Here is a 26,723-nt window from a genome sequence, read left to right on the forward strand (position 1 = left end):
GGTCTGCGATCCTGTCTCTGGGTGGTCAGGAAGGTTAATGCCCAGCTCGGGGCCAGTGCCAGCAGGAGGAAAGCCACATCGACCTCCATCAAAATCCTCTTGTCAAGCTACACTAACCCGTCATCTACTGAATACGTGGAATGGGCTCAGTGAGATGAAGATGTCAGGGTGATGTGCATTTGGGGTTTTTCTCCCCTGTGCTGGCAGGAAAAGAGGCTGTCTTTTATGTCAAGTTCACATGCAGCCTTATACTGATTTGTTAAATGTTTGCTCGATACCCAGCACTGATATGTTTTATGCACATGGTTTCATTTAACCCTCACAATGTCACTGTTAGGTAATCATTACTGTCTCTGTTTCAGTATTGCTGGGGTTCAGATAAGTTCAATGACTTGTCCAAAGTCACATGGCTATCAAGTGATAAACCCTAAACTAAAAGCCAGGTCTGTCTGACTTAAGTAATTTATAACCGTAAAGCTCTACTCTACCACCTTCAGCTTATTATGAATATTTATATAATGGTTAAGGCTGGTCCCCAGGTATCCAGCCATGGTAGCTGCTCCCTAAAGGGAAGCACCCTGGAACTGGAACTGTCTCCGTTTCAGGGGGTTGCTTTTCTATAAAGCCTGTGGTCGGACTCACAGAATATACTCCTTTGGGAAATGTCCTCTTCGCCAACTTATCTTTCTTCTGTGGCTGCTGCTGCTAAGTCACTTCAGTCGTGTCCGACTCTGTGCGACCCCATAGGCAGCAGCCCACCAGGCTCCGCCGTCCCTGGGATTCCCCAGGCAAGAACACTGGAGTGGGTTGCCATTTCCTTCTCTAGTGTGTGAAAGTGAAGTCGCTTAATCGAGTCTGACTTTTCACGACCCCGTGAACTGCAGCCTACCAGGCTCCTCCATCCATGGGATTTTCCAGGCAAGAGTACTGGAGTGGGCTGCCATTGCCTTCTCCAGCCAACTTGTCTTATTGCCTAATTATTTTCTCTGGCCTGACTTCTGGGTGAAGTTGTGTTCACGTCGCCAAAGGTAGCTTTGCTTACATTTGGATATGGACTTAGTGTCGTAACATCTCTGGTTGTGGACAGTGGTCACAACCAGAAGGCCAGGAGCGCATCCAGAGGCTAAGCTGAAGACGTGAACAGAGAAAAAACTGGTACGCTGATGAAACCTTTCTCTCTCCCCATAGTGCTCCTTTCTGCCGAAATTCTCCATTCACATAGAAACCAAGTACGAGGACAACAAGGGAAGCAACGACAGCGTGAGTAGCCCCTGCTCCCCCACCCAGCCCGCCCCATCCGTTCCGTTCTCCCCTCGTGGGCGGGGCCAGCCCCACCACCTGTGCCTGGGGCCTCAGAGACGCTCTGGCTCCTCTTCTCATCTTTATGTACTTTCTGTGGGCCTCCATGCAGAAATCTCTGTCACCTGGAGTGATTGTCATCGGGGATCAAGAGGGATGAGGGGGACCTCGGAGTTTGGAATTGGGTTTCTGGTCATTGGATTGAACACACATTTTCTCCGTGGCAGTTGACATTTACTTAGAAGGATGAATGCGATCAGATGTGTGTGTTTATACTGTACATATTTTCTGGGCTGTGCATATGTTTACATACACACACTCATACGTGCCGAAGAATCCCACCTTAAAAATCAGTGTAACCCTCCTGCAAAATGTTTTCCTCATGAGGCATTCTGACTGTCACTAAATTTCAGCCAAGAACTTTATTAGTATTGCTTAAACTTCACTTCTGACCTGGCTTTTACCCCACCTCTTTCTGTCAGAGCAGTACATTTCTAAATTCCCTTCCCTTTATGAGTGGATGATTTGACCTACAACAGCCTCACCCTGACCTTGAGCTGTGGGTTCCATCAGGACCCATGAGGAAAGACTCTGTATCTAGAAGCTGCGAGGCTTCATCTGTTTATTTCTGCCTCAATTACATGTTTTGCATTTGTAGAGAATGATGAAAATTGAGGCTGTATCGAAATGAACGAGAGAGAGTCTCCTGACACAGTGACCCCTTTGGTGCCTTCACTGAGCTAAGGGAATACAAAACAAGATGCAGGAGGTTATGGAGGTGCCTGAGTTCCAGAAAGAAATATCTAAGGGTTCATAAGCTTTGTCAGTTTACAGCTTTGGCCAGGCCTACTTTGTGTTTCATCATGTTAACAGCTTCTAGAACCTTCTTCCAGAAGTTTCCTCCCCTTGGCAAGAACAGATTCTTCTAGAAGACATGGATGCATTTGTGCAGCACTCAGATGGTCCCATTCAAGGTGGAGTCTGCTGGAACAGAGCTTGAGTGGTTCCCAGGAGGAGTCACCCGACAACTATTAATACAATTCGCACCAGCATGGAAGAGAGGACACTGGTTCCTCCACTCAGTATTTTGGAACACAGCTACATTCATTTGTCTGTGACAGAATGAGTACTTAAAACAGAACTCATGTGGTTCACAAAGCCTAGAGTATTTATTACCTGGCCCTTTACAGAAAAAAAAAGTTTTCTAACTCCTGCCTGGTTGGAGAGACTCAGATCAGAACAGCATCCACCGGGTCTCCAAATTTGACCACTTGATAGATCTGTCCCAGCTGAATGCCAACTCCAGAGTTCCTGAAACTATCCAGAGGAGAGAAGACTGCTACCCTCAAGGGTGCTTGTCCCCCCGTGAGTTCAGGAGCCTCAGTGGGTAGCATCCCCTGGTGATGGGTGACCTCAGAGGAAATGTTTAGTTGCATCTCCTTGTCTATAGCCTGACATCAGGCTTCCTTGATAGCTCAGTTGGTAAAGAGTCCACCTGCAATGCAGGAGACCCCAGTTCAATTCCTGGGTCTGGAAGATCCCCTGGGGAAGGAATAGGCTACCCACTCCAGTATTCTTGGACTTCCCTTGGGGCTCAGCTGGAAAAGAATTTGCGTTACAGGCGGGAGACCTGGGTTTGATCCGTGGGTTGGGAAGATCTCCTGGAGGAGGAAAAGGTTACCCACTCCAGTATTCTAGCCTAGAGAATTCCATGGACTGTATATAGTTGCAAAGAGTCAGACACAACTGAGCAATTTTCACTTTCACTTTCACTGGGGCCAACTCCAGCAAAGTCTTGTGGTCTAAAGTAGTGTTGCACAGTGTGACTTGAACTCTTGTAATGACTCTTTCTGATTGGAAAATTAACACATGATTCTTAAAACTTTGAAAATCAAAAAAAAAAAAAAAAAGTAAAGCAAAACCAGTAGTAATCTCAGGCTTCAGAGATGACTGATGTTAGCATTTTGGTTCATCCTGCAAAATATTAATGAATTTACTTTTCAACCAATTTCCCTAAAATTGAATCATACAACATCCTGTTTTTAACATGTCATAAAATATCCTTCCCAGTAATTTTTAATAGCTACCCTGCATTCCCTACTTAAATGTATTTCTTTAAACGATTGCCAGTCACTGAATATGGGAGTGGGCATGACCATTTTGATGTATCTGTAGACCATCACGAAAAGGATAATAGAGATCAAACATGCCTTAATTGCTTTTCTTGGCACAATCTAAAAAACCTGGGGTTGAGGGAAGCAATAGGAGTTAAAACATCTTTTAGTCTTTCTAGACAGATTGTCTTGCTTTCCCTTTTTCTCTATGGCTCTGTTCTGTCTTCACGGATAGTTAAAACCCACTCCCTTTGTAGAGGTTTGGAATGGATGTGTGGTCCCACCATGAGCCTGATAGGTTGGTAAGACCAGTGTGATCTGGTTTATCCTCTGCTCAAGTCTAATCTAAAAAAAAAAAAATCACATGGTTGTCATTTATTGTCTTGTATCCCATTTTTGGCAGGCGCTAAGGTCTTTTTTTACTACTCTCCTAGGAATTTAGCTTTGTCACTACTCTCTTAGAAATTTAAAATACCAAGTGAGCCATCCTAAAGTCAGGAGCTATGCCTAGAGCCAGCGTTCTCTACCCATGCCAAAGGCCAATTCTCTCTGAGACTTAGGCCAGCCTGCAAGAAAAGCAGTGACTCCGGAGCACTTGTGAGCAGTCCTTGTCAACATAGCTTGCTTCCTCTGGGAGAAATGCGAGCTATTGTACCCTGTGTTGCCTCCTTCTCCCCAACTTGCTGGCTCTGAGACTGCCCATGAAGCCAGCTCTGTATTTATCTGTCATGACACCCACCTTGTCCAAGTCCAAGTTCACTAGGTGTTTTTGCCCAGCCTTGGCCTGGCTCTGATCCATACATCCCCAGGTCTCCTTTCTGAGCTATTGGATCAAACAGGCCAGCTCCAGCTCGATTAGACTTCTTTGCCAGTTTGCCTTCTTCTAATTTCCATATTCAGCAGCAGCTGTTGGTCACCCAGCTGGTTCAAGCTTGGTCCCTGGAGGCAGAAAAGGAAGACTTCATTGGTTTTCATTCACACTTGTTAATGTTTCCAAATCAGAACATGAGAAATATGTATTTATGTAATAATACTTTATTAAAAGATAGCTTTGTCCAGGGGTTCAAAACTAGAGCCTTAAGCAGATGGTGTGTGCTGGCATGCTCTTTTCTGTCCAGGGATGAGTATAGAGTTTCTGGTGGGAGGCAGAATTGCTAAAGAAAGCAGTGCAGTGGTGGATGTTTCTCTTGTCTCACTGCTTTGCCAAATTATTTAATAAACTCAGGCTATTTCTTTGCATTTTCTGGGTATATAGTCTTATCATTCAGCTACCATCCTTCATACCGCTATCTGCATCCTGTTTCTCTCCGTACCTGCCAGAACTTTAATGAAATGGATGACGATAAGAAGCAATAATTAAATTGAAAAACACTACTGATAATCATATTGATTACTGATTGAATAGAGTCCATGTTGTTATCCTCTTATCAATCACCACCTATGTCATCTTTTTACGTGACCCAATACTGCATGTAAAAACATAGAAATTGGTACATCTAGATTGAAATATTTTCTCCTTGTTAAAATAAAGCTAGTATATTTATGAATGTGAAAACCTATAAACCGTGATAACATTAACCAGGACACAATGGGAAAGTTGTCTTAAATTGAGGCCCATTTATTTTATGCACATGCTGATGAGAATTATTTAGGCCTTAATTAGTGCTGGGAGGACGGCACCATGCCAAAGTAAGGCTCTGTTGTTTGTCCAAGGCCATAAATCTAGATCTGGGAGAGTCAGTGCTTATCATTCGAGTGTCGGCCGCTGCCAGGTTACTGTCACTCACTGCAGTTAATGGGGGGGCAGGCCTGCCTTCTCTTCCTCCTCCAAATAAAGCAGGTACCACTTAAAGCGGTGGTTCTCGGTCTTGGCTGCATGTTGGACTCAGAAACTATAACCCTAGCTCCTGCCTGGTTTCTGCCCACACTGGGATTCTGATTTAATTGGTCCTAGGTGCAGACTGGTCTAGGGCAGTGCTTCCTACACTGTGTCTCTAGGAATACAGAGTTTGCCAGTAGCAGGTGTGTGGACTTGTAGGGTCTACTCTCTGGTCAAACCTGATTCATTCTCTTTGGAGGGTATAAGATAGGCCATCCTCACCCCACTTGAGGATCTAGACCACTGGTTCTCAGTCCTGCCTGCATAGTAAAGTTACCTAGGAAGCTTTAGACTCACTGATGCCACTATCCCACTCCCCGAGATTCTGATTTCATTTGTCTGGGATGGGGGTCCAGTCACTGGGATTTGTTGTACTCCCTCAGGGTAACCTAAGAGCCATCAAGCCTGAGAACTACAGATTTAAAGGAGTATGAAGTGCTATTTAAAACCAAACCAAGTGAACCCTTAGGAAATCAGCTTCTCCAAATTTCTTCATTTCTTCATACCCCTGAAAACATAAAAGTTTACAAAAGCATATTTATAACCACCACCACCACCACACACACACAATGAAGGGGTCTGAGGAAACCATATTTCTTCTCATTAGCCATTATTCCTCAGCAACAAAACTTCTCTGATCAGATGGAAAGAATGTCCAGTTTAGTTCCTGGAAGAGCAAGGCTCTGTTCTTCACAGAACTCTCCTTTGAAGTTGCCTAGAAGTATCGATAATTTATTTAGTTTCTAGTTCAGTTATGTTATAATGGGAAAACACAGAGTCGTTCTTTGTGAAATGAAAAGATTCATATTGAATCTCCAGTTCTATGACTTAAGCAATGGAGTTTTGGCTTCTCTATCAAGAAAACAGAGTAAATAATGTCTGCATCACAGTGTGGAGGACTTATCCAGGTTAATTTACTTGGAAGCACTTCATAAACTGTAAGTGCAATACAAATTTTAGGTTTTGCTTCAGTTACGGTAATACCTTGGGATTAACTGCATTATGGATGATTTCCAATGAGACTCTCCTTTTGTCTGAATTGTCAATAAACCACAGAAAATTTTGAGTACCTACTATGTGCCAGGCATTGCAAGAGGCAATGAGGATGTAGCAATCAGATAGACAAGTCTCCACTACTCATGGAATGGGGGAAAGCACATAATAAGCAAGAAAACAAGGAATTCCAGCTGTGGGAAGTGCTGGAAAGGCAATAAATAGGGTGGAGGAGAACTTAGCTAGAAGCCATGTGATCAGGAAGGCCTCTCGGAAGAGGTGACAAATTTGGTGAGACCTGAGGCTGGGAAGGAGCCGACTCTCTGAAGGGTTGTCCAGGCAAGGGGACTGTTGTAAGCTTAGTTGTATCCTCCCAAATTCATATGTTGGAGTACCTGAGACTATAACTATGTTTGAAGATAAGACTTTTAAAGAGGTGATTAAGTTAAAAGGGGAGTCTCTTGTAGCTTCATCAGTGAAGAATCTGCCTGCAATGCAGGAGACCAGGGTTCAATTCCTGGGTGGGGAAGATCCCCTTGAGAAAGAAATGACAACCCATTCCAGTATTCTTGCCTGGAGAATCCCATGGACAGAGGAGCCTGGCGGGCTACAGTCTGTGGGGTTGCAAGAGTCAGACATGATTAGCAACTAAACCGCCAAGTTAAAAGGAGGCTGTGAAGGTGGGGCCAAATCTAAGCTGATTGGTATCCTTCAAAGAAGAGAAAATTGAATACCCAAACTAGGGATGTGCATGCACAGAGGACAAACCGCATGAGGATTGACCAAAATCCTTTTTCTATTCCAGCATTCAGTTTACCACTTAAATTTTTGTGTGTGTGCCAGGTCTTAGTTGTGGCACACAGGGATCTTCCATCTTCATTGTGGCATGCAGGATCTTTAGTTGGAGCATATGGGATCCAGTTCCCTGACCAGGGATCAAACCCTGGCCCCCTTCACTGAGAGCACAGAGTCCCAGGCACTGGACCACCAGAGAGGTCCCCCAGCATCCAGTTTAGGAAACCATATTACATTGGGTGGTTTGTGTTTTTCAGTGTTTGCTCTGGCCACTCTGTCAAGAGTGATGGGAGGACAGAAGGAATAGAAGCAGGTATTCCAGCTGGCAGCAAGGGCAAGAATCTAGATCACAGATGATGGTGGCTTCATTTGGAGAGAGGGCAATAGATAAAGATCGGTATGTTTTGGAAACAGACTGACTAGGTATTGATGCATTAGATGGGAGCAAAGTAAGGATGACCTCAGGATTTCTGGGCTTCCCAGGTGGTGCTAGTGCTAAAGAACCCACCTGCAAATGCAGGAGATGTAGGAGATGCATCCAGATGATCTCTGAGTTGGGAAGATCCTCTGGAGGAGGGCATGGCAACGCACTCCAGAATTGTTGCCTGGAGAATCGCATGGAAAGAGGAGCCCAGCAGGCTATAGTCCATAGAGGTGCAAAGAGGCAGACATGACTGAAGCAACTTAGCAGGGAGCAGCTGGCTTTCTAGATTTGCCCATGGACCCTAGTGGGGAGTGGGGAATAGTGCAGGAGAAACAAGAAGTCAAGAGCCCCATTAGGGCACAATCAGTTTGAGGTACCATGGAGACGTCCAGGCGGATGGTAGGTAAGGAGTGGGATATATGAATATGGAGTTCAGGGAGAGGTGTAAAGTCATGGCTCAGAGATGGAAATAAGTGAGGTTATCTAGGAAGAGGAATGACAGAGGAAAGAAAGTTCTGGTTGCTCCAGGATGGAGAGCACCCTGGTCCTGAGAAGGACCTTCCCATGGCTTTCAATCTAGCTTCTGATTATTTTCTTATCTCCTTGGTTAAGACCAAGTCACTTTCAATCACTGAGTTGTGCTTGGTTTTAGGGAGTTAGATTATCTCATTTAGTCAACTACATAGGTCCACCTGAGAAATTGAGTTTCTTCCCCTGGATAGGTGTCTTCTTTGGATGAATTGAGTAAAAATTTCAGTATTTTGACTTGTCTCAACTTGCATTGGCTTGGAGACATGGCCACGGGTTCTCCTCCTGACCACAAGTAGTTCCGACTGGATGTTACCAACCGACAACCAACAAAGAGGGAATTTTATCATCTATGGAGAGTTCTATTTATTGAGGATTTGTTATTGGTATAGTCCTCATGAAGTTCGTTTCTTTAGCGATATTAGTATTTTGAACATCAAGAGGGCAATATGGGTAGATGTAGGATAAAATAACTTATTTACACATTTTGAAATGTACTAAAATTAATTTGTAAAGCAGGAGTGCCAGTGAGAACTGCAGAATCTGTGTTTACAAGCCTCTCAAGCTGATTATCCTTTCTTTAAATGGTTTCTAATTGAGGATTATAGAAAGAAAAAAGCATTTGCTTTATTTTTAGACATGTCTGATGTACTGTTCTGTTTTTAACCTTAAGATTGTTACAACCAGCCACCTACAAAATCTGCAATTTTCTCTAATAAGTAGTCGGTAATGCTAAGAAGTTTGCACAAAACACCCCCATTTGCAGTTTTAAAGGATTATTATCCACGATGGTCCATGAAATGGAAATTCAATGTCCTTACTCAGTCTGTGTCTAATGGTATCATTTTGAGGACAATGGAAAACAGATCATATTTGATTCCTTAAGATGTTGTCTTTGCTCTTTGTAGTACAGTTTGCCATCTGAGAGTTGGATGTAGTGGGGGGAAAAGTGGGTACCAAGAGCGTCTGTCCAGCATGAGGACTAGCTTTCAGGTTGAGGAGAGTCACGATGCAGGTTATCTCTACATTCAGGAAAGCTAGAGCTAATTGGTAATAATCATTATTATTAATAGCTATAGCTTAAAGTAGTATTTGCTTTCTGTCTAGGCCTGGCTCATTGGTGCTGTGGTATATCTAAAAACAGCCAGGCTGTGCTGACCTGTTGGTACTAGTGGTTTCGGAAGACAGTTAACCAAACTGGTCAAAAGTAGCATAATCAAAGGGACAACGCTGAATGCCATGGTTAAGAAACCAGTGGGCAGAGCCAGAAAAGCAATACCAAGTATCAAGATCTAAATGACCATTTCATAGCTACCTCAGTAACAGTTCATTCAAGCAGGAGTCATCAATGGATGCCCAGACCATTGAGTGTGAAACAGTATTAGGGAACAGGAATTCACACTGCCTCCAAGTGTCACTACAGAGATTATGTATTAATTACAAGCAGTAGAAAGTTTTACAAATGATATCATGTGCTTCCCTTTGTGACATACTGAGGATGCAACATCACAAATCATGATATGGATCATCCTTGCCAAAAATATTTAACCTGAATCCAATCAGGAGAAAAGAAAGTGAAGTCTCTCAATCGTGCCTGAAGACTCTGCAGCCCCGTGGACTGTAGCCCACCAGGCTCCTCCATCCATGGGATTTTCCAGGCAAGAGTACTGGAATGGGTTGCCATTTCCTTCTCCAGGGAATCTTCCCAACCCAGGGATCAAACCCGGATCTCCTGCATTGCAAGCAGATGCTTTACCGTCTGAACCACCAGGGAAGAAAGCAGACAAATCCAAATCGAGGGATACCCCACAAAGCAACTAGCCAAAATTCTTCAAAGAAGAATGTCACCAAAGACCAAAACAGAACAAAAACCTGGGGGACTGTGCTAGATTAAAGGATAGGACAATTGGGGAAGTTTTAGTCTGGACCATACATTAGATACTAGTGCAGTGTAGTATTGAGTCAGTATTAAGTTTCCTGCCTGCGATCATTATATTGCAGATGTGTAGGAGCATCTCCTTGTTCTTAGGAGATGCCTGCTGACATATTTAGGAATGAACTGCCATGCAATATACTCTAACTCTCGTATGGTTCAACCAAAAGAGATATTTATATGTGTATGTTTTTCCTTCTTTAAAAAAGTCTTATAAAATTAAGAAACTATTCACATGTTGCAATGAGATGTCAAATAACTTACTTCAGAGTTACACAGTGAGTTGTGTTGTTGTTTTTTGTAATCATGAAGCAGAAGCTTTCAGTCTTCTCTCTGTTTTTTGGTAGTGTCCTGATTTCATTAGTGAAATAGCAAAATAATTAGCCTAGTCAAAAACATTGTCAGCATGTCAGCATCAGCACTGAGTCCATTCACCCAAAAGATGTTTATAAAGAGGAGACTTTTTGAATTGCAGAATCCCTCGTTTCTCTCTTGTAATTTCACACTCTGGGTTGTGTTGTGAAGTTTTGAAATGGCAGATGGACATAATTCAGACTAGATTTCTAAGTGCACAGCCCTCCAGAGGGTTAGAGCCTAGGATACATGTATAATGTTGTGTTAATTTCTGCTGTACAACAAGTTGATTCAGTTATCCATATACATGTATATTCTTTTTCATATTCTTTCACATTATGGTTTATCATAGAATATCATCCAGCTCTTCTATTCTATGAGACTCAAACCTCTTCTCTTTTTTGTAATTCATCCTCAGTTCACGTCACTTTGCAATTGTTTCCTAAATGTTTGGCTTTTCTTCCCCGCTCATAAGATACCTAATTACTGTGGGAAAACTATGTACTTCACTTAAAAAAAAAAAAAGGGCACAGCTTTCCTATTTATTTACCTAGAGTTTTGTGTTGACATTTTTTGAGCCCAGTTTTGGTACCTCAGAGAATGGATTGCTCACAACAGTGGGTGACCAACAACCTTTGGATCTTGGAGCCATTTGAATGAAGACACTTTAGGAACCTGCCAAAAGCTTGCAGCTGGCCAGGCTCATTTAGCAGGATGATGTACTAGATTCAGAGGACTCACCAGCCTCAGACCAAACAGAGTCCAAAGCAGAACTTGGGAATTCAATGATAATAGGACTTCATTGTTCTGAACTCCCCCCCCCCACCCCCGACAAGGAGAACAGTGCCCATTCAGTGGATGACTGGGAGAATCCATTGAGATGGTGCATGTCAAATACTCCATAACAGTCGTTCTTTTCTTCTCTTTAACTTCGGTTATGCTTTGTGGAGACCACTTAAGCGTTAGACGCTTATAAGTGCAAGATCTGCAAGTGGGGAGGTTAATCAGCGGAGTTCTTTTGGAAGGAAGGTGCTAAGTTCTCGTTTCCAAAGCCTGTAGTTTCTACTCCTTTTCCATCATCCAGGAATGGGGCATCCTCAGACATAAGTTGGGAAGTCACATGTTTCTGGGAGCTTTTGAGTTTATTTTGGAGGGGCCGTCACTGGCTGGAGCTCTGGACCCTCCACCAATTGGCCTCCTGCCTGGGAGTTCTGGTTTCAGAACCCATCCTTCCTTGGCGCTCACTCACCTAAAGGAATTCTGATGGGCACATCTTGGCCCCAAGAGGTGACCGCCACCCGTCCTGTTGTTTCACGGTGGTCATCAATGTTTCCATCAGGATAGAGGCAAAATGGTGAAGAGACGAAGGCTGCAGGCACTGGAGTCAGACTAGTTGGATTTGATTCCTGGGTCAGCCACTTAGCAGCTAGGTCAGCATGTTCCTCAGCTCTTTGTGCCACTATAAATGGATATAAAAATAGTCCCTACTCATTGGGTACTTGTGAAGATTGAATGTATTAATCTTCAGAAGCACTCAGAACAGTGCTTTAGTCCACCCAGTCCTACTCAATGTGTTATTGTTAACTGATATTTCCATATTTCGTCAAGTACGAGATGGCCATTATTTTTGATGCTTTAGCAACTTTAAAAATGAAACGTGTAATAGTCAATGGCATCATACAATGATCAGTGGCAGCAGTTTTCTTTTTTGGAAGTATAATTGATTGTGTCTTAGAATCAGTGAATTCTGCGTGAGACCTCCTCTCGCACAGGATGTTGAGATGTCTGGATAGCGAAGTTAAGCCATGAAGAATGTTTGCATGTAAAGTGTGAACACAGTACCAGATTCTGCCAAAGAAAAGTCATTGAATAAATAAGCTCTTCAGTCATCCAGGCCTGGAAGGTTGTTTGTTAACTTTTTCCAGGGCACCGATCTGCTTCCTCATGATGCAAAGGACTTGATAGAGGTCCAAAAAAGGAGGACTTGAATCTTCCCACTTTTAGGTTCAGAGCCATCATCTTTATAAAATAGATTTCTCTCTAAAATCCCTGGATGTCATCTATCTGATAAATACCTTCTAGAACTAAGTCTCCACTAGTATTTTAGTCTCTAGGGGAAAAAAGTGTCACAAGGAGATGATGATACGAGCTGACCTTATAGAAAAGAAGTTAATGATTTCCAATGGACATGATTTCAAGGCAATTTTTTCCTTTTGCTGTGGCAAAAGCATTGCTTCCATCTGCTCCTCTACTTGTACACAGACTCTGTATTTGAATCAAGCAGTGTGTCAGCTGTTGCCCAGAAAATTCTATACTTGCTCTTCTGAGACTGATAGTACTTCTTTCTGAACAATACTAAGCTGTTAAATTAAATTTAAATCACATTTCCCCACTAATACCTATTGAAGACTTGTTTATAGTCCATCAGGCTTTATAGCCATTTGGGACATAAACTTAGTAAATAAAAATTTCATGGAGCTACATCTGAAAATTTTTCATCTTATTTCCAGCCCTTAAAGGAGACAGTCATAAATACCTTTGGGATATGCAGGCCATTAAATGGAGTAATTTTAATCTTCTTTGGCTATGCCCATCAGATTATTAATAAATAGATGTTGAAAAGCATCAACTAAATGCCACATCATGGGGTAGATACTCAGGAGTAGAACCAAATAATTGACTTTTTGGTCCTGAAATCTTTTATTATCACTCAGGTATACCTAAGTTCAGAGGAAATCAGAAATCTGTCATGAGTTTGAGTTTGTTATTAACTCAACTTCACCTTGGTTGGCATGTCAAAACCAGAGTGAAATATTGAAATGAAATATAAAACATATTAGGGAAGGACCTCAGCAATGAAGGACATGGAAAAGATTGATTTTTCTAGTAACTTAATTTTGATCTATGGGCCTTGTTTTCAGCACCCAGCTAAATTTGCTTAGAACCATCTGGGTCTCTTGAAATAGATGATGTTAAACCAGCTACACCAGTTGCACACATGGTGCTTTTGTTGAGACTTTTTGTAACAGTTTGAAATAGACAACACTGCTTTTCTAAAAAAAAAAAAAGAGTAGTTTCATGTGATATCTAGGATAACTTTAATATTCTGTTTTGGCTAAGAGTTCATATCATTCCATTGCTTCTTGTTTCTAAAGTTTCTAACATTCAAAAAATCTTACTATTGGGAAAAATATTCTCTCATTCAATTAAGGATAATAATTAATTAGTGACTCCTTTTGGGTATAGATTTCTGAGAGTTAGGTTTTTATGCCAGATTTGTTCTCTAGCTGCCCTGAAGACAGCCTTCTAGTACCCACTTTGTGAGTTTGCACCATGGGGTGGTGAGGAACAGAATGTACAACAGGTGACACGTATCGTTACTCAGTGTACAAAAAGGAATGCCCAACATAAAGCACATTTCCAACTGTTTGCTTTATCTTGTACCAAACCATTGCCCTACAGATAACAGTTGTTGAGTAACACTGGACAAAGTCAAAAAGTGATTCTTGGGTCAAAACATTCAGAGACTTCAACAGGTTTTTCCCGCTGCACAGGTGGGGTAATGAACTTGAAGAGTACTACAGAGTCTCAAGGACAATCAGCAACAACCTTGAGAGACAGAGGAGCTGTGACTGTTTTCAACAGATCTGGATTTACTCTTGTTGTTCCCTGTTGTTATTCTAAACTGAGAAGGATGTGTAGTCTTCTGGTTTAAAGACTGTTCCCTTGGATGTTCCTTATTCCCTAGAGGTCTAATAAATTCTTACATTTTAAAGATTCTTGCGCTTGGCTTTTCCTTATTCCCTTGGATCAGTTTTAAGAAAGATAATGAATGTTCTGAACCAAATACTTGATATAATCTACCTATCCCAGTTCCTCCAGGTAATAGATGTTTAGTAAATACGAATTCTTTTCCTCCATCCTTTTGTGGTAACCTCCCAGCAGGAACCCAAGACGACCTTTATGTCGCATTCAAAGGAGAGGATGATCTCAATAGCACATTAATTCATCATACAAGAAACATTTATCACGCATCTGTTTTGTACCAGGAGTTGTCAGTTTGGGGAGACAAATACGGTCATAGCAGCGTGATGTGATAGGTGCTCCAGAGAACACAAGGTGGAGGATGAGACTGAAAAGAAAGGCAGGATTGTCCTGCCAGGGGGACTAGTTGAGAAAACAGGAGATTTGCAATAGATCAGATGAGAGAGAATGCAGCCCAAAATTTAAAGCACTGACAGAAGAAATAGAAGAGGATTAATTAGGAAGAGGGAGAAACATCAGTGCCTAACTGGATTTGGGAATGTGTTGGGGACAACTGGCTCTGGGGTCTGGCATGATTCAAGGTTTTGTCATGAAATCAGTGGTGTTGCCAGCAAAGACAAGAAATTGTTTTAAGTGGTTTGGGAGAGGTTGGTGAGTTCAGTTTTGGTCCAGTTGAGTCTAAAGTGCTTATGGAAAATTTAGTGAAAATAGGTGGTAAGAAATTGGACCTAGGACTTTCCTGATGGTTCAGTGGTTAGGAATCTGTCTGCCAATGTGTAGGGGACACAGGTTCAATCCCTGGTTTGGGAAGGTTCCACATGCTTTGGGGCAACTAAGCCCAAGAGCTGCATTCACTGAGCCCATGTGCTACAGCTCCTGAAGCCCACATGCCTAGAGCCCATGCTCCCCAGCAACTGAAGCCACCCAATCAGAAGCCCGAGCACTGCAACTAGAGAGGAGCCCCCGCTCACCACAACTAGAGAAAGCCCAAGGGCAGCAACGAAGACCCAGAACAGCCTCTCTCTCTATATATATATATATGTAACAGAAAAAGAAATTGAACCTATAAATCCAAAGCTGAGACCTAGAGATATAGATTTGAAAGTCATGAAGCAAAGGTAGTTCAAAACTGCAGAAATAGAGAATATCACCCAAAGGATATGTGAGGGGTAAGGATGGAGCTTGTGGGAGTATTGACTTTTAAGGGGAAGGAAGTGAAAGAGCATCCCATAAAGATGGGTAAGAAGAGGAGTCCCTGAGATGTAGGAAGAGAATTGTGATGCCAGGAAGTCACAAAGGCCCAGGAAAGAGAGAGTCAAGAAAGAAAGTGTCATCAATGATAGTAGCAGCAGAGTTCAGGAAGATAGAATTTAAAGGTCCTTTGAGATTGAGAAATAAGACAGTCATTAGTGACCTTTATGAAAACGAGTGAAATGGTAGCAGTGGAACCCAGCTTGCATTGTACCAGAGAGGAATTCTGAAATGGTTGGCTCTGGAAAGAAAAGAAATTGAATCAGAATGAGACTCAGGATTGAGGGGAGAAGCCTATGGAAGACTTCCCATCTTGGTGGAAAGTCATGTTCATATTCAAATGCCTCTCCTCTGTTCTAAACACTTAGGAATAACAAATCAATTTCTTAAAAAAGAAAACCAAAATGATACAGCTAGAGTCATGGAAACAGGACAGAGATTCAGGAGGGTTGGAATGCATGGAGTGACTGGACTGTGAGTCTGGGGGCAGGAGTTTGTGGGTCTTATAAAACAGTGGGATGAAAAGTGCTTCATACAAACAAGGGATGAGAGCCAGATTCAGTGTTTGAAGAGGCTGAAAGCATCTCTCTTGGTAAAAGGGAGGCTGAAAGCATCGTCTGTGTTTGCTTCCTGGGCCACAGCTTAAAAGCACTGGTTTTGCTCTTGGAACGCAATGGTAAAACCTAATAACTGATGTGAAGAGTGGGAGATGAGTTGGAGATGGAGAAAGATAGCACCAACCAAAAAAAAAAAAAGAAGAAGAAAAGAAGCTTCCCACTCCAAAAGACCCCCAAACAAACTGTTAAGAAAGATAGCCAAAGACTGCCCTGTTGGTCCAATGGCTAATACTCTGGGATCCTAATGCTGGCGGCTCAGATTCAGTCCCTCTTCAAGGAACCAGATCCTGCGTGTTATTAATACAATTAAAGACTCCAAGATCCCACATGCCTCAATGAAGACCCAGTGCAGCCAAATAAATTTTCTTTTAAGAAATATGCACCTATATTTTTTTTAAAAAAGAAAGATAGCCACTATAATCAATAATCAAAACACGAATTGAGTGCAAATTTTAAAACTTTTTAGATGACTCTGATTAAAATAATATGTTTGTGCTGCTCAAAGAAGAAAATAAGGAATTAAAGACACTTACTCCTTGGAAGGAAAGTTATGACCAACCTAGACAGCATATTAAAAAGCAGAAACATTACTTTGTCAACAAAGGTTCATCTAGTCAAGTCAATGGTTTTTCCAGTGGTCATGTATGGATGTGAGAGTTGGACTATAAGGAAAACTGAGCACAGAAGAATTGATGCTTTTGAACTGTGGTGTTGGAGAAGACTCTTGAGAGTCCTTTGGACTGCAAGGAGATCCAACCAGTCCATCCTAAAGGAGATCAGTCCTGGGTGTTCATTAGGACTGATGTTGAAGCTGAAATGCCAACACTTTGGCCACCTGATGCAAAGAGCTGACTCATTTAAAAAGACTCTCATGCTGAGAACGATTGAGGGCAGGAGGAGAAGGGGACGACAGAGGATGAGATGGTTGGGTGGCATCACCAACTCAATGGACATGGGTTTGGGTGGACTCCGGGAGTTGGTAATGGACAGGGAGGCCTGGTGTGTTGCAGTTCATGGGGTCGCAAAGAGTCAGACACGACTGAGTGACTGAACTGAACTGAATGTCCATTTTAAATGGATGAGGGAATTCCCTGGCAGTTCAGTGGTTAGAACTCTGCATTCACTGCCGAGGGCCTGGGTTCAACCCCTGGTTGGGGAACTAAGATCCCACAAACAATCCATGTTGTGGCCAAAAACAAGAAAAGTAAAAGAGAAATTAAGAAACAAAACTTACAAAAAAGAAATGAAGATTTGAAAAAGAAGCAATTAGAAATTTAGGAACTCAATACTGAAATGAAAGACTCCATAGATAACATAAACTCTAGACACAACTAAAGACATAATTAGTATAAATTAGAAGATCGTATTTAGGAATACAACCTAGTTTATAGCATAGAAACATAAAAGAATTCTAAAGGTTAAATAGCTAACAGTACAATCACTATGGAGAACAATATTGATAAAATATTATAAATTAACTCTTGACTGTGAAATACTGAGAGGAAGGAGCCAGAAGGTGAATAAGAGCTTAGAAGTAGAAGAGGAAGGGCTGTTCCCAGAAGTCAGAGGGTGAATGGTCTTCATGAGCCCCTAAAAAGAAAATGAAAACCAGAGGGCAGAGAGCAGGGCAGGTAAAGGGCAGGTAAGGCTATGTCTACAGGGAAGGGAAAGTCGCTGGCCTCACACTTGATGGCCTCCAGATTCCAGTAATGTGAGAAGAAAGGTTATCTCCTGAAAGGGAAGGAGACAGGGAAAAGGACCTAGGGAAGAGGATGAAGGTCAAAGATAACCTGAAAGGGAAATGGATAAAGGAACCAACTCCAGAAGAGAAAAAGGATCACTGAAAGTTTGGCAGTCTGATAATTTGGGAAATTCTGAGTAAGTTGTACCACCAGCCTGAGTCTTGGTTTTATTTTCCCAGCTGTGCTTTGTAGCCTGCATGTCAGGGCAGAGGAAATGGTGACATTGACTCAAGGTTTGCTTTCAGGGAGGGTTCAGCAGGGTATGGAAAAGTGGAGTGAGAAAGTGAAGGTCGTTGTGAGCCGTGAGTCCAGTGGAGGCTCTCGGGGATCAGAGAACTAAACCAGGTCAAGAAGGAAGGGTCCCGGGAATGAGAAGATTGAGTCTGAGTTTAAGAAAGCAGTACCTAGAGTTTTCAGATTTCAGAAGTGAACTAATTCTAGAAGATTCAAGACCAGAGTAGGACTTGGGGAGGGAGAGGAAGTGGGGGAGGAGATCAAACAGAGGTAAAGGTCGTTGGAGGAGAAGTGGAAGGGGAATTAGGAGGCTGAGCCTGTGGTGTTGCATGTGTTGTCCAAGTGGACCCTGAGATCAGAGATGTGGGCATGAGTTGGGGGTAAAGCAGAACCTGGAATGTGGTCCACAATGTTCTCTGATGTGAGGGGCCTGGAGTGTTCAGATCAGTGGTCTGTAACTAACACCGGTCAGCCTGACCATGTGGCTAGAAAGCATGAGGCTAGAAAGGAGGAGGGGACCCCCACACACAAAACACCAGTCATTCTACAAGTGACCACTATAATCTCTAGAAATTTAAATGTGCTTTTGACTTTTCTCTCAAGCATCTTCTGAAAGTGGCTATATTAGCAATTCTGAATACACTGTCTCTTCAATACTGAGCTCTGTATCCTGAGGGAGCACATCTCTTGTACTTCAGGCTGGTGATCCAGCTTATTACAGACATGTGCTGACCCACAGGGACTGTGGTGTGTGCTGGTGACAGACCCTGTGCTGTGCTGTGTTTAGTCGCTAAGCCATGTCTAACTCTTTGCGACCCCATGAACTGTAGCCCACCAGGCTCCTCTGTCCATGGGGTTTCTCCAGGCAAGAATATTAGAGTGGGTTGCTATGCCCTCCTCCAGGGGGTCTTCCCATCTCAGGGACTGAACCCAGGTCTCCCATATTGCAGGCTGATTCTTTACTGTCTGAGCCACCAGAGCCAGTGGGTTCCTTTGGCCAATCTAAGCAACAATCACAGAATTCAGTAGTCCTCTCAATCTTTTCCTCAGGCTCCAAAATCTAGAATCAGAGCCACTTGCTGACGTGGGGGGTGATGAGAGGGCCCCACCTAATGACCGGGTTGCAAAGTACAGGTGGAACAGAGCAACTCTTTGATGACCCTTTGCCCAGCAAAAGGAAGGCAAAGAGAGTGGAGGGTTAACCCGCAGACCCCAACCAGGAAGTAACTTCTTCAAGAACGGATGGTCATAGTGGTAATAGTCATCGTTGTCACCTTCATCATCGTTAGGTAAACCATGTGGATAATGGCTAGTGATGATGATGATGATGATGATAGTTCTGTGGATAGTCTCAGGAATATTTACTGAGCATGAACCTAGCATCCTGCTAACCTGTTACAACCATGATCTTATTTAGTTCTGTTCAGTCGCTCAGTCGTGTCCAACTCTTTGTGACCCCATGGATTACAGCACGCCAGGCTTCCCTGTCCATCACCAACTTCCAGAGCTTGCTCAAACTCATGTCCATCAAGTCGGTGATGCCATCCAACCATCTTGTCTTCTGTCATCCCCTTCTCCTCCTGCCTTCAGTCTTGCCCAGCATCAGGGTCTTTTTCAGTGAGTCAGTTCTTCACATCAGGTGGCCAAAGTATTCAGTCTTTCCAATGAATATCCAGGACTGATCTCCTTTAGGATTGACTGGTTTGATCTCCTTGCAGTCCAAGGGACTCTCGAGAGTCTTCTCCAAAACCACAGTTCAAAAGTATCAATTCTTCTGCGATCAGCTTTCTTCATGGTCCAACTCTCACATCCATACATGACTACTGGAAAAATCATAGCTTTGCCTAGATGGACCTTTGTCGCAATGTAATGTCTCTGCTTCTTAATATTCTGTCTAGGTTGATCATAGCTTTTCTTCCAAGGAGCAGGCATCTTTTATTTCATGGCTGCAGTCACCATCTGCAGTGATTTTGGAGCCTAAGAAAATAAAGTCTGTCACTATTTCCATTGTTTCCCCATCTATTTGCCATGAAGTGATGGAACTGGACGCCATGATGTTAGTTTTTTGAATGTTGAGTTTTAAGCCAGCTTTTTCACTCTCCTCTTTTACCTTCATCAAGAGGCTCTTTAGTTCCTCTTCACTTTCTTGCCAAAAGGGTGGTGTCATCTGCATATCTGAGGTTTTATATATGTAAATATATACATATATATATATGTATATGTATATATATAATATATATATATAATATAATATATATAATATATATATATAAAATTCTCCCGGCAGTCCTGATCCAGCTTGTGCTTCATCCAGCCCGGCATTTTGCATGAAGTACTCTGCATATAAGTTAAATAAACAGAGTGACAGTATACAGCCTTGGCTGTACTCCTTTCCCAATTGGAACCAGTCTGTTGTTCCAGGTCTGGTTCTAACTGTTGCTTCTTAACCTGCATATGAATTGCTATGAGGCAGGTAAGGTGGTCTGGTATTCTCATCTCTTGAAGAATTTTCCACATTTTATTATGATCCACATAAAGGCTTTGGCATAGTCAATAAAGCAGAAGTAGATTTTTTCTGGAACTCTCTTGCTTTTTCTATGATCCAGTGGATGTTAGCAATTTGATCTCTGATTCCTCTTCTTTTTCTAAATCCAGCTTGAGCATCTGGAAGTTCTCAGTTCACGTACTGTTGAAGCCTTGCTTGGAGAATTTTGAGCATTACTTTGCTAGCATGTGAGATGAGTGCAATTGTGTGGTAGTTTGAACTTTCTTTGGCATTGCCTTTCTTTGGGACTGGAGTGAAAACTGACCTTTTCCAGTCCTGTGGCCACTGATGAGTTTTCCAAATTTGCTGGCATATTGAGTGCATCACTTTCACAGCATCATCTTTTAGGATTTGAAATAACTTAGCTGGAATTTCATCACTTTCACTGACTTTGTTCATAGTGATGCTTCCTAAGGCCCATTTGACTTTGGACTCCAGGATGTCTGGCTCTAGGTGAGTGATCCCACCACTGTGATTATCTGGGTCATGAAGATCTTTTTTGTATTGTTCTTCTGTGTTTTCTTGCCACCTCTTCTTAATATCTTCTGCTTCTGTTAGGTCCATATCGTTTCTGTCCTTTATTGTGCCCAACTTTGCATGAAATGTTCCCTTGGAATCTGTAATTTTCTTGAGGAGATCTCTAGTCTTTCCCATTCAATTGTTTTCCTCTATTTCTTTGCACTGATCACTTAGGAAACCTTTCTTATCTCTTCTTGTTATTTTTCATTCAAATGGGTATGTCTTTCCTTTTCTCCTTTCCCTTTAGCTTCTCTTTTCTCAGCTATTTGTAAGGCCTCCTCAGACAACCATTTTGCCTTTTTGCGTTTCTTTTTCTTGGGGGTAGTGTTGATCACTGCCTCCTATACAATATCACAATCCTTCGTCCATAGTTCTTCAGGCAGATTCTTCAGGCAGAGGGCCTACTGTCAAGAGAGCACTGGACCAGGAGTCCTGACGCCTGTGTGCATGCTCAGTCAGTCATGCCTGACTCTTTGTGACCACATGGACTTAAACCCTCTAGGCTCCTTTATCCCTGGGATTTTCCAGGCAAGAATACTACGGTGGGTTGCCATTTCCTCCTCCAGGGGATCTTCCCAAATCAGGGATCAAACCAACGTCGCCTATGTGTCCTGCATTGGCAAGCAGATTCTTCACCACTGAGCCACCTGGGACACCTCCCATGATCTTATTAAATCCTCAAAAGTTTTATTATCCCCATTTTACAGCTGAGAACTTAGGCTTCATGAGAGCAAGTGGTCTGCACATGATAAGAACTAGCAAGTGTCAGACCTGGAACTTGATTCTAGGTTGGTTTAGTCTCAAAGCACAAGCTCTCATATAATGAATATACTCTCTATGGCTCTAAAAATAAGAGTTATGAGACTGTGTGTGTGGAATCTGCTGCCTGAGTTTTTAAAGCCTGGTTCAAGGTTTAAATTTTCACTGTGAGGAAAGGGAAATAGTCCTTCCCATGTTACAGAAGCAGTGTCCAAAAACAATTTTTTTTCTCTTTTCAAGTTTTTCATAACAGTAGATTTTCCTGAAAGGAATTGTCATGTTAATGATATCCTTTGTCATCTCCGTTTTTTTAAAAGCTCTATTAGTAGGAATTTTCTCAGAGGTTTAGAGCCTAATAATGCATGTTTATCAGCTGGGATAGTCAGGGAGATTGCTTTCCAACCCTGTCTTCAGTTTTTGTTTATAATATCTTATAATATTAGTGGTGGGACAGAGCTGGGTCATCTTGAATCTGGCTCCAGTCAGATGTGCATGCGTGCTCAGTCATGACCCACTATTTGTAACCCCATGGACTGTAGCCTACCAGGTTCTTCTGTCCATGGGATTTTCCCAGCAAGAATACTGGAGTGAATTGCCATTTCCTTCTCCAAAATAATTATGGAATGCTTCACTAATTTGCATGTCATCCTTGTGAAGGGGCCATGCCAGTCAGGTACCTTGGGATTAGAAGGTCAGGATGTTCAGCCAGTAGAAGGATGCTGGTGGCACGTACAGAAAGGGATAAAAATGACTAGATTCTGAGAAAAAGAAGATCTAGGTGGGAAAGAGACTGGCCCCAGAGACAAAGACAAAGGCAATCAGTTAAAGATAAAATGAGGCCAGTGATAAACCAAAGGGCTCCTTGAAGGAGCACAGTTGAACCAAGAACTCTATTCCTAGAGCCCAGTGTCTGAACAATTTATTTTCCTTACCTTAGTCACGTGCCTTTCTCAGCTGAGATCAAGTGCCAAGGGACATCTCAAAATACCCACAACCAAACCTACTCAGCATATCTCACCACATGGAGAGAGAGACCGCTCTGCAAAAGCCTTTGTCCTGAATTCTTTATGGATTTTCCACAGTCTGTGTGATACTTTGGATATATGCCACCTGCCAACTGGCAGCCGCCATCCAGCCTGGGGACAGACCTTGCCCTTCAGGCTGGAGAGTCTTCATTGGGTTTATTGTGACTTTCTCCTGTTTTGCATATTCATCCTGAAAACCTCCCAGTCTTTTCTTAATGAAGATTTTAGTTAGGAGAAATTGCATTAGTGGGCTCATATATTTCTGTCATTCCTTCTCTATTATGTTAATGGTTATGAAGGTAGTACAGTAAGTCCTTGTATTTGTTTTGGGCTGTGCCTGGGAGTCATAATGGACAATAAAACAATAAGTAATGGGCAGGAAAACAGCTCTTAAAACCAGGTTGGAAAACTCCTCCAGCACTAGACAGAAAAATGGCTCTGGCAGTTACCAGGAAATCAAGTGAGTTCAGTTGGCATTCATATGGCTCCTATTAGGTACCAGCACCCAGGCATGGTACCTGACATTTAAAGGGCATTATCTCAGTGAACATTCACAACATCTCAAGGGTAGGTATGGTTATAATCAGTTTGCAGATGAGGGCACTGCTGCCGAGAGAAGTTTAAATAAATTGCTCGAGGCCACACAATTAATAACCGACAAAACTGAGGTCCCCCCCAGGCTTTTGATTGTGTGTTCTTTGCTCTCTCTACACTCCACCTCAGCTGCCAAGAAGCAGATCCTATGGCCAGAGTGGACCTCAGTGGGAAAGCATCAGATGGAAGCTTTCTGCCCTAACCTGGCTCCTCTGAATTAATGGAACAATGGACGATGGGGGATAAATGAGGGAATTATTCAGTAGTTGGTTAAAAAAGTCTTCAATATGTAAACAGGTCTTAACGTAAGTCATGAAAAATGGGGTTGAGAAAACTGAGAGAAGAGAGTAAAGAGAGAAAAATGTTTTCTTTATCAAGCCTTGGAGAAAAACACTCTTTCCTCAAACACCCAACTTGGTATTTCTCGCTCTCCTTTTCTAATTGCTAAGATAAGTGACCCTTTTATACTCAAATTTAAATGCCTTCAAAGAGACGTTAAAGAATGAAGCATTGCATTGAAAACCATCTTTTCTAAAAAGTTCAACAAAGCACTCTTATATTTTGCCAAGTGGCCATGAAGAGAAAAGGTATGTAAATGCAGGCTGGAGGTGCCTGGCCCACACTTGGAAGACCAGGTGTGAAATAAGGACCCTTTGCCTGGAAGACTATACGTCCGTTTCAGAAATATTTGAAGCTGAGCTTCATAATGGAAATGCTGACACAACCTGCTATCAGCAACCACGATATTAAACAGGCACCGAGCCAGCAGCAGTGACTTGGAGCCAGGGAGGAGAGATTAGCATCACAAGTAAGAGATTTTAGGTTCTGAGCCAGGAGAGGTTTTGTTTTGGGGTTTTTTTTTTTTTTTTTTTTTTCTTTTCATTTAACAAATAATAATAAAAAGAGAAAGAACCGGAAAAAAAAAAAAAAAAAGAGGAAAGATACAGAAGCACTCTTATTTAGCAGCCCTTTCTCAGGTGGTTCTCCTGCAGTATCCAGATAAGCATAAAAACAAACCGCTGTCTTGTTTGAAAATTTGGCAGTTGCTTGACCTTAAAATGGTCTTGGCAGAAACCCTTCTAACCGGCCCCCCTCGGCTGTCCTTGGTTGGCCCAGGTGCAGGATGGGGTACGTTATCTTCAACAGAGGGAAGTAGTGCTCAGCAAGGTCCACTTTCCACTTGGAGCTGGAGGAAGCTCCATTTGAGCAAAAAATCAGAGTTGCTACCTTCTTGCCCTGCAGAGCTCTAAGTAAGAAATGTGCAGGAGACGGAAGCGACCCCAGAAGGGTGAGCCTCAATCATGGGGCCCAGTAAGGCCTCTTGTAAGACAACTTTTTTTTCTAACAAGCTGCTTCCTGTGGGGTGCCGCCTTTTGAGATTTTAGGGAAGGGAGCCAGCCCCAAGGTTTCATGATGCTCCAGAGTTGAGGTAGCGTTTTCTACGAGATCCAGGGGACTGGCCAGCCCCATCCAGGGCATGCGGACAGGCAGGCCGGTGTTCTCTTTGGCAAGTGCAGTAACTCTTGAGAGTGGGGGCTGTGCTCAGTTTTCCTGTCGGCAGTTGCTTCTGGCATTTTAGCAGCTTTCTCCAAACTAGCAAAATGATTGATTGGTTATGACTTTCTTTTAAACTTTTTATATAAAAAAATGTCAGATCTGCAGAGAAGTTGCAGGAATAGCAGAACAATTCTAGATATTCACCCATGGTTAATGCTTTTCTATATCTACTTTGTCTCTCTCCCTAAATATTAGCACATTATTATTATTTTTTCCAGAATTCTCTGAGATTAAGTTGCAAACATCACTCACCTTTAAGGACTTCAGTGTGCATGTCCTAAGAACAGGAACTTTCTCCTACATGGTCACTCTGCAGTAAATTCTGGAAATTTAGCATTGATGCAATACTATTATCTGATATTGAGTCATATTTTTGTCATTGTTCAGTTGCTCAGTTGTGTCTGACTCTTTGCAACCCCATGGACTGTAGCACGCCAGACTTCCCTGTCCTTCACCGTCTCCCAGAGCTTATTCAAACTCATGTCCATTGAGTCAGTGATGCCATCCAACCATCTCGCCCTCTGTCGTCCCCTTCCTTTCCTGCCTTCAGTCTTTCCAAACATCAGGGTGTTTTCTAATGAGTTGGCTCTTTGCGTCAGGTAACCAAAGTATTGGAGCTTCAGCTTCAGCATCAGTCCTTCTAATGAATATTCAGGGTTGATTTCCTTTAGGATTGACTGGTTTGATCTCCTTGCAGTCCAAGGGACTCCCAACACCATAGCTCAGAAGCATCAATTCTGCCAATTGTCCTGGTCATGTGTTTTATAGTGAACAACCATAGAAAACCTTCATGATTTGTGTTTTCACCCAAGCACACCCATTACATTTAGTTGTTATTTTCTTTGGACTTCTTTAATCTGGAGCAGTTTCTCTACTTTTCTTTGTCTTTCATGACACTGGCATCTTGAAAAAACACAGGCCACTTTAAGGGATGTCCTTCTTTCTTGGGTTTTCCTAGTTGTGATCTCATAATTAAATTCGGACTTGCATTTTCGGAAATTCTATAGAAGCAACATTGGGTCTTGGTGGAATTTCAAAATGTCTTTCCCTGACATGTGTGATTTTTCTGTTTTATTTTCTGGCCTTTGAGGAGATTGTGGCCTCCTTCAGTTTTCCAGGATATATTTATCATGGAGCTGGAGTTGGGGGCCCAGTGTGTGGGGTCTTCATTGGTGGAGGCTCAGGCTGATGTCTTCTAGGACTGGAGAAGGAATTGTGGCTGCCTGACCTGAGAGAGAGAACAGGAAAAATCCCAAAGCGGGGGCAACAACGGACTTCTGAGCTGACCTCTAACTTCTGCAAACTGCTGCTGAAGCCCTAACAGACTCCTTCAGAGCAGAAGTGGATCTGATGGGATTTGAGGGAAAAGAGGCCGAATACTTTCCCTCCATTTGTCTTTTGTACCCAAGTTGCTGAGCTGGAGAATTCCATTTGGATGCTTTTCTTCCTAAATAGTATGTCCACCCTGTCTTCTCCTTTTTACCTGCTGTTGCCCTAGTTTAGCTTCTTACCTCTTTCTAGAACAATCTCTCACTAAAGCCATCTCCCACAAAGCTGCCTGAGGGAAGATCCATTTAGACCCCAAATGTGGTCATTTCACAGTGGCTTCCACAGCCAGGATGGAATTCCATCTCACCACTACTTCCCTCTACAGTTTCTTAATTTCATACTCCCTGCCTCAAACTATTTCCCAAGTATCAGATGTTTATAGAATCTTCAGCATCACCTGGGAGTTTGTTAGAACCTCAGGCCCTACCCTAGACCTTCTGAACCAGACCTGTATTTTAGCAAGTTTC

The 26,723-nt window shown here is 42.6% G+C and overlaps 1 protein-coding gene across 1 annotated transcript in view; it reads left to right on the forward strand.

The window, feature by feature from the left end:
- Positions 1–26,723, forward strand: part of PITPNC1 (phosphatidylinositol transfer protein cytoplasmic 1) — a 253,207-nt gene that overhangs the window by 165,041 nt on the left and 61,443 nt on the right. The window contains exon 5 of the mRNA XM_065908682.1: positions 1,189–1,260. Coding sequence (XP_065764754.1) covers positions 1,189–1,260 — 72 coding nt within the window. The remainder of the gene's footprint in view (positions 1–1,188; positions 1,261–26,723) is intronic.

The sequence above is a fragment of the Muntiacus reevesi genome, chromosome 18 (assembly GCF_963930625.1).
Source record: "Muntiacus reevesi chromosome 18, mMunRee1.1, whole genome shotgun sequence".
NCBI lineage: Eukaryota > Metazoa > Chordata > Mammalia > Artiodactyla > Cervidae > Muntiacus > Muntiacus reevesi.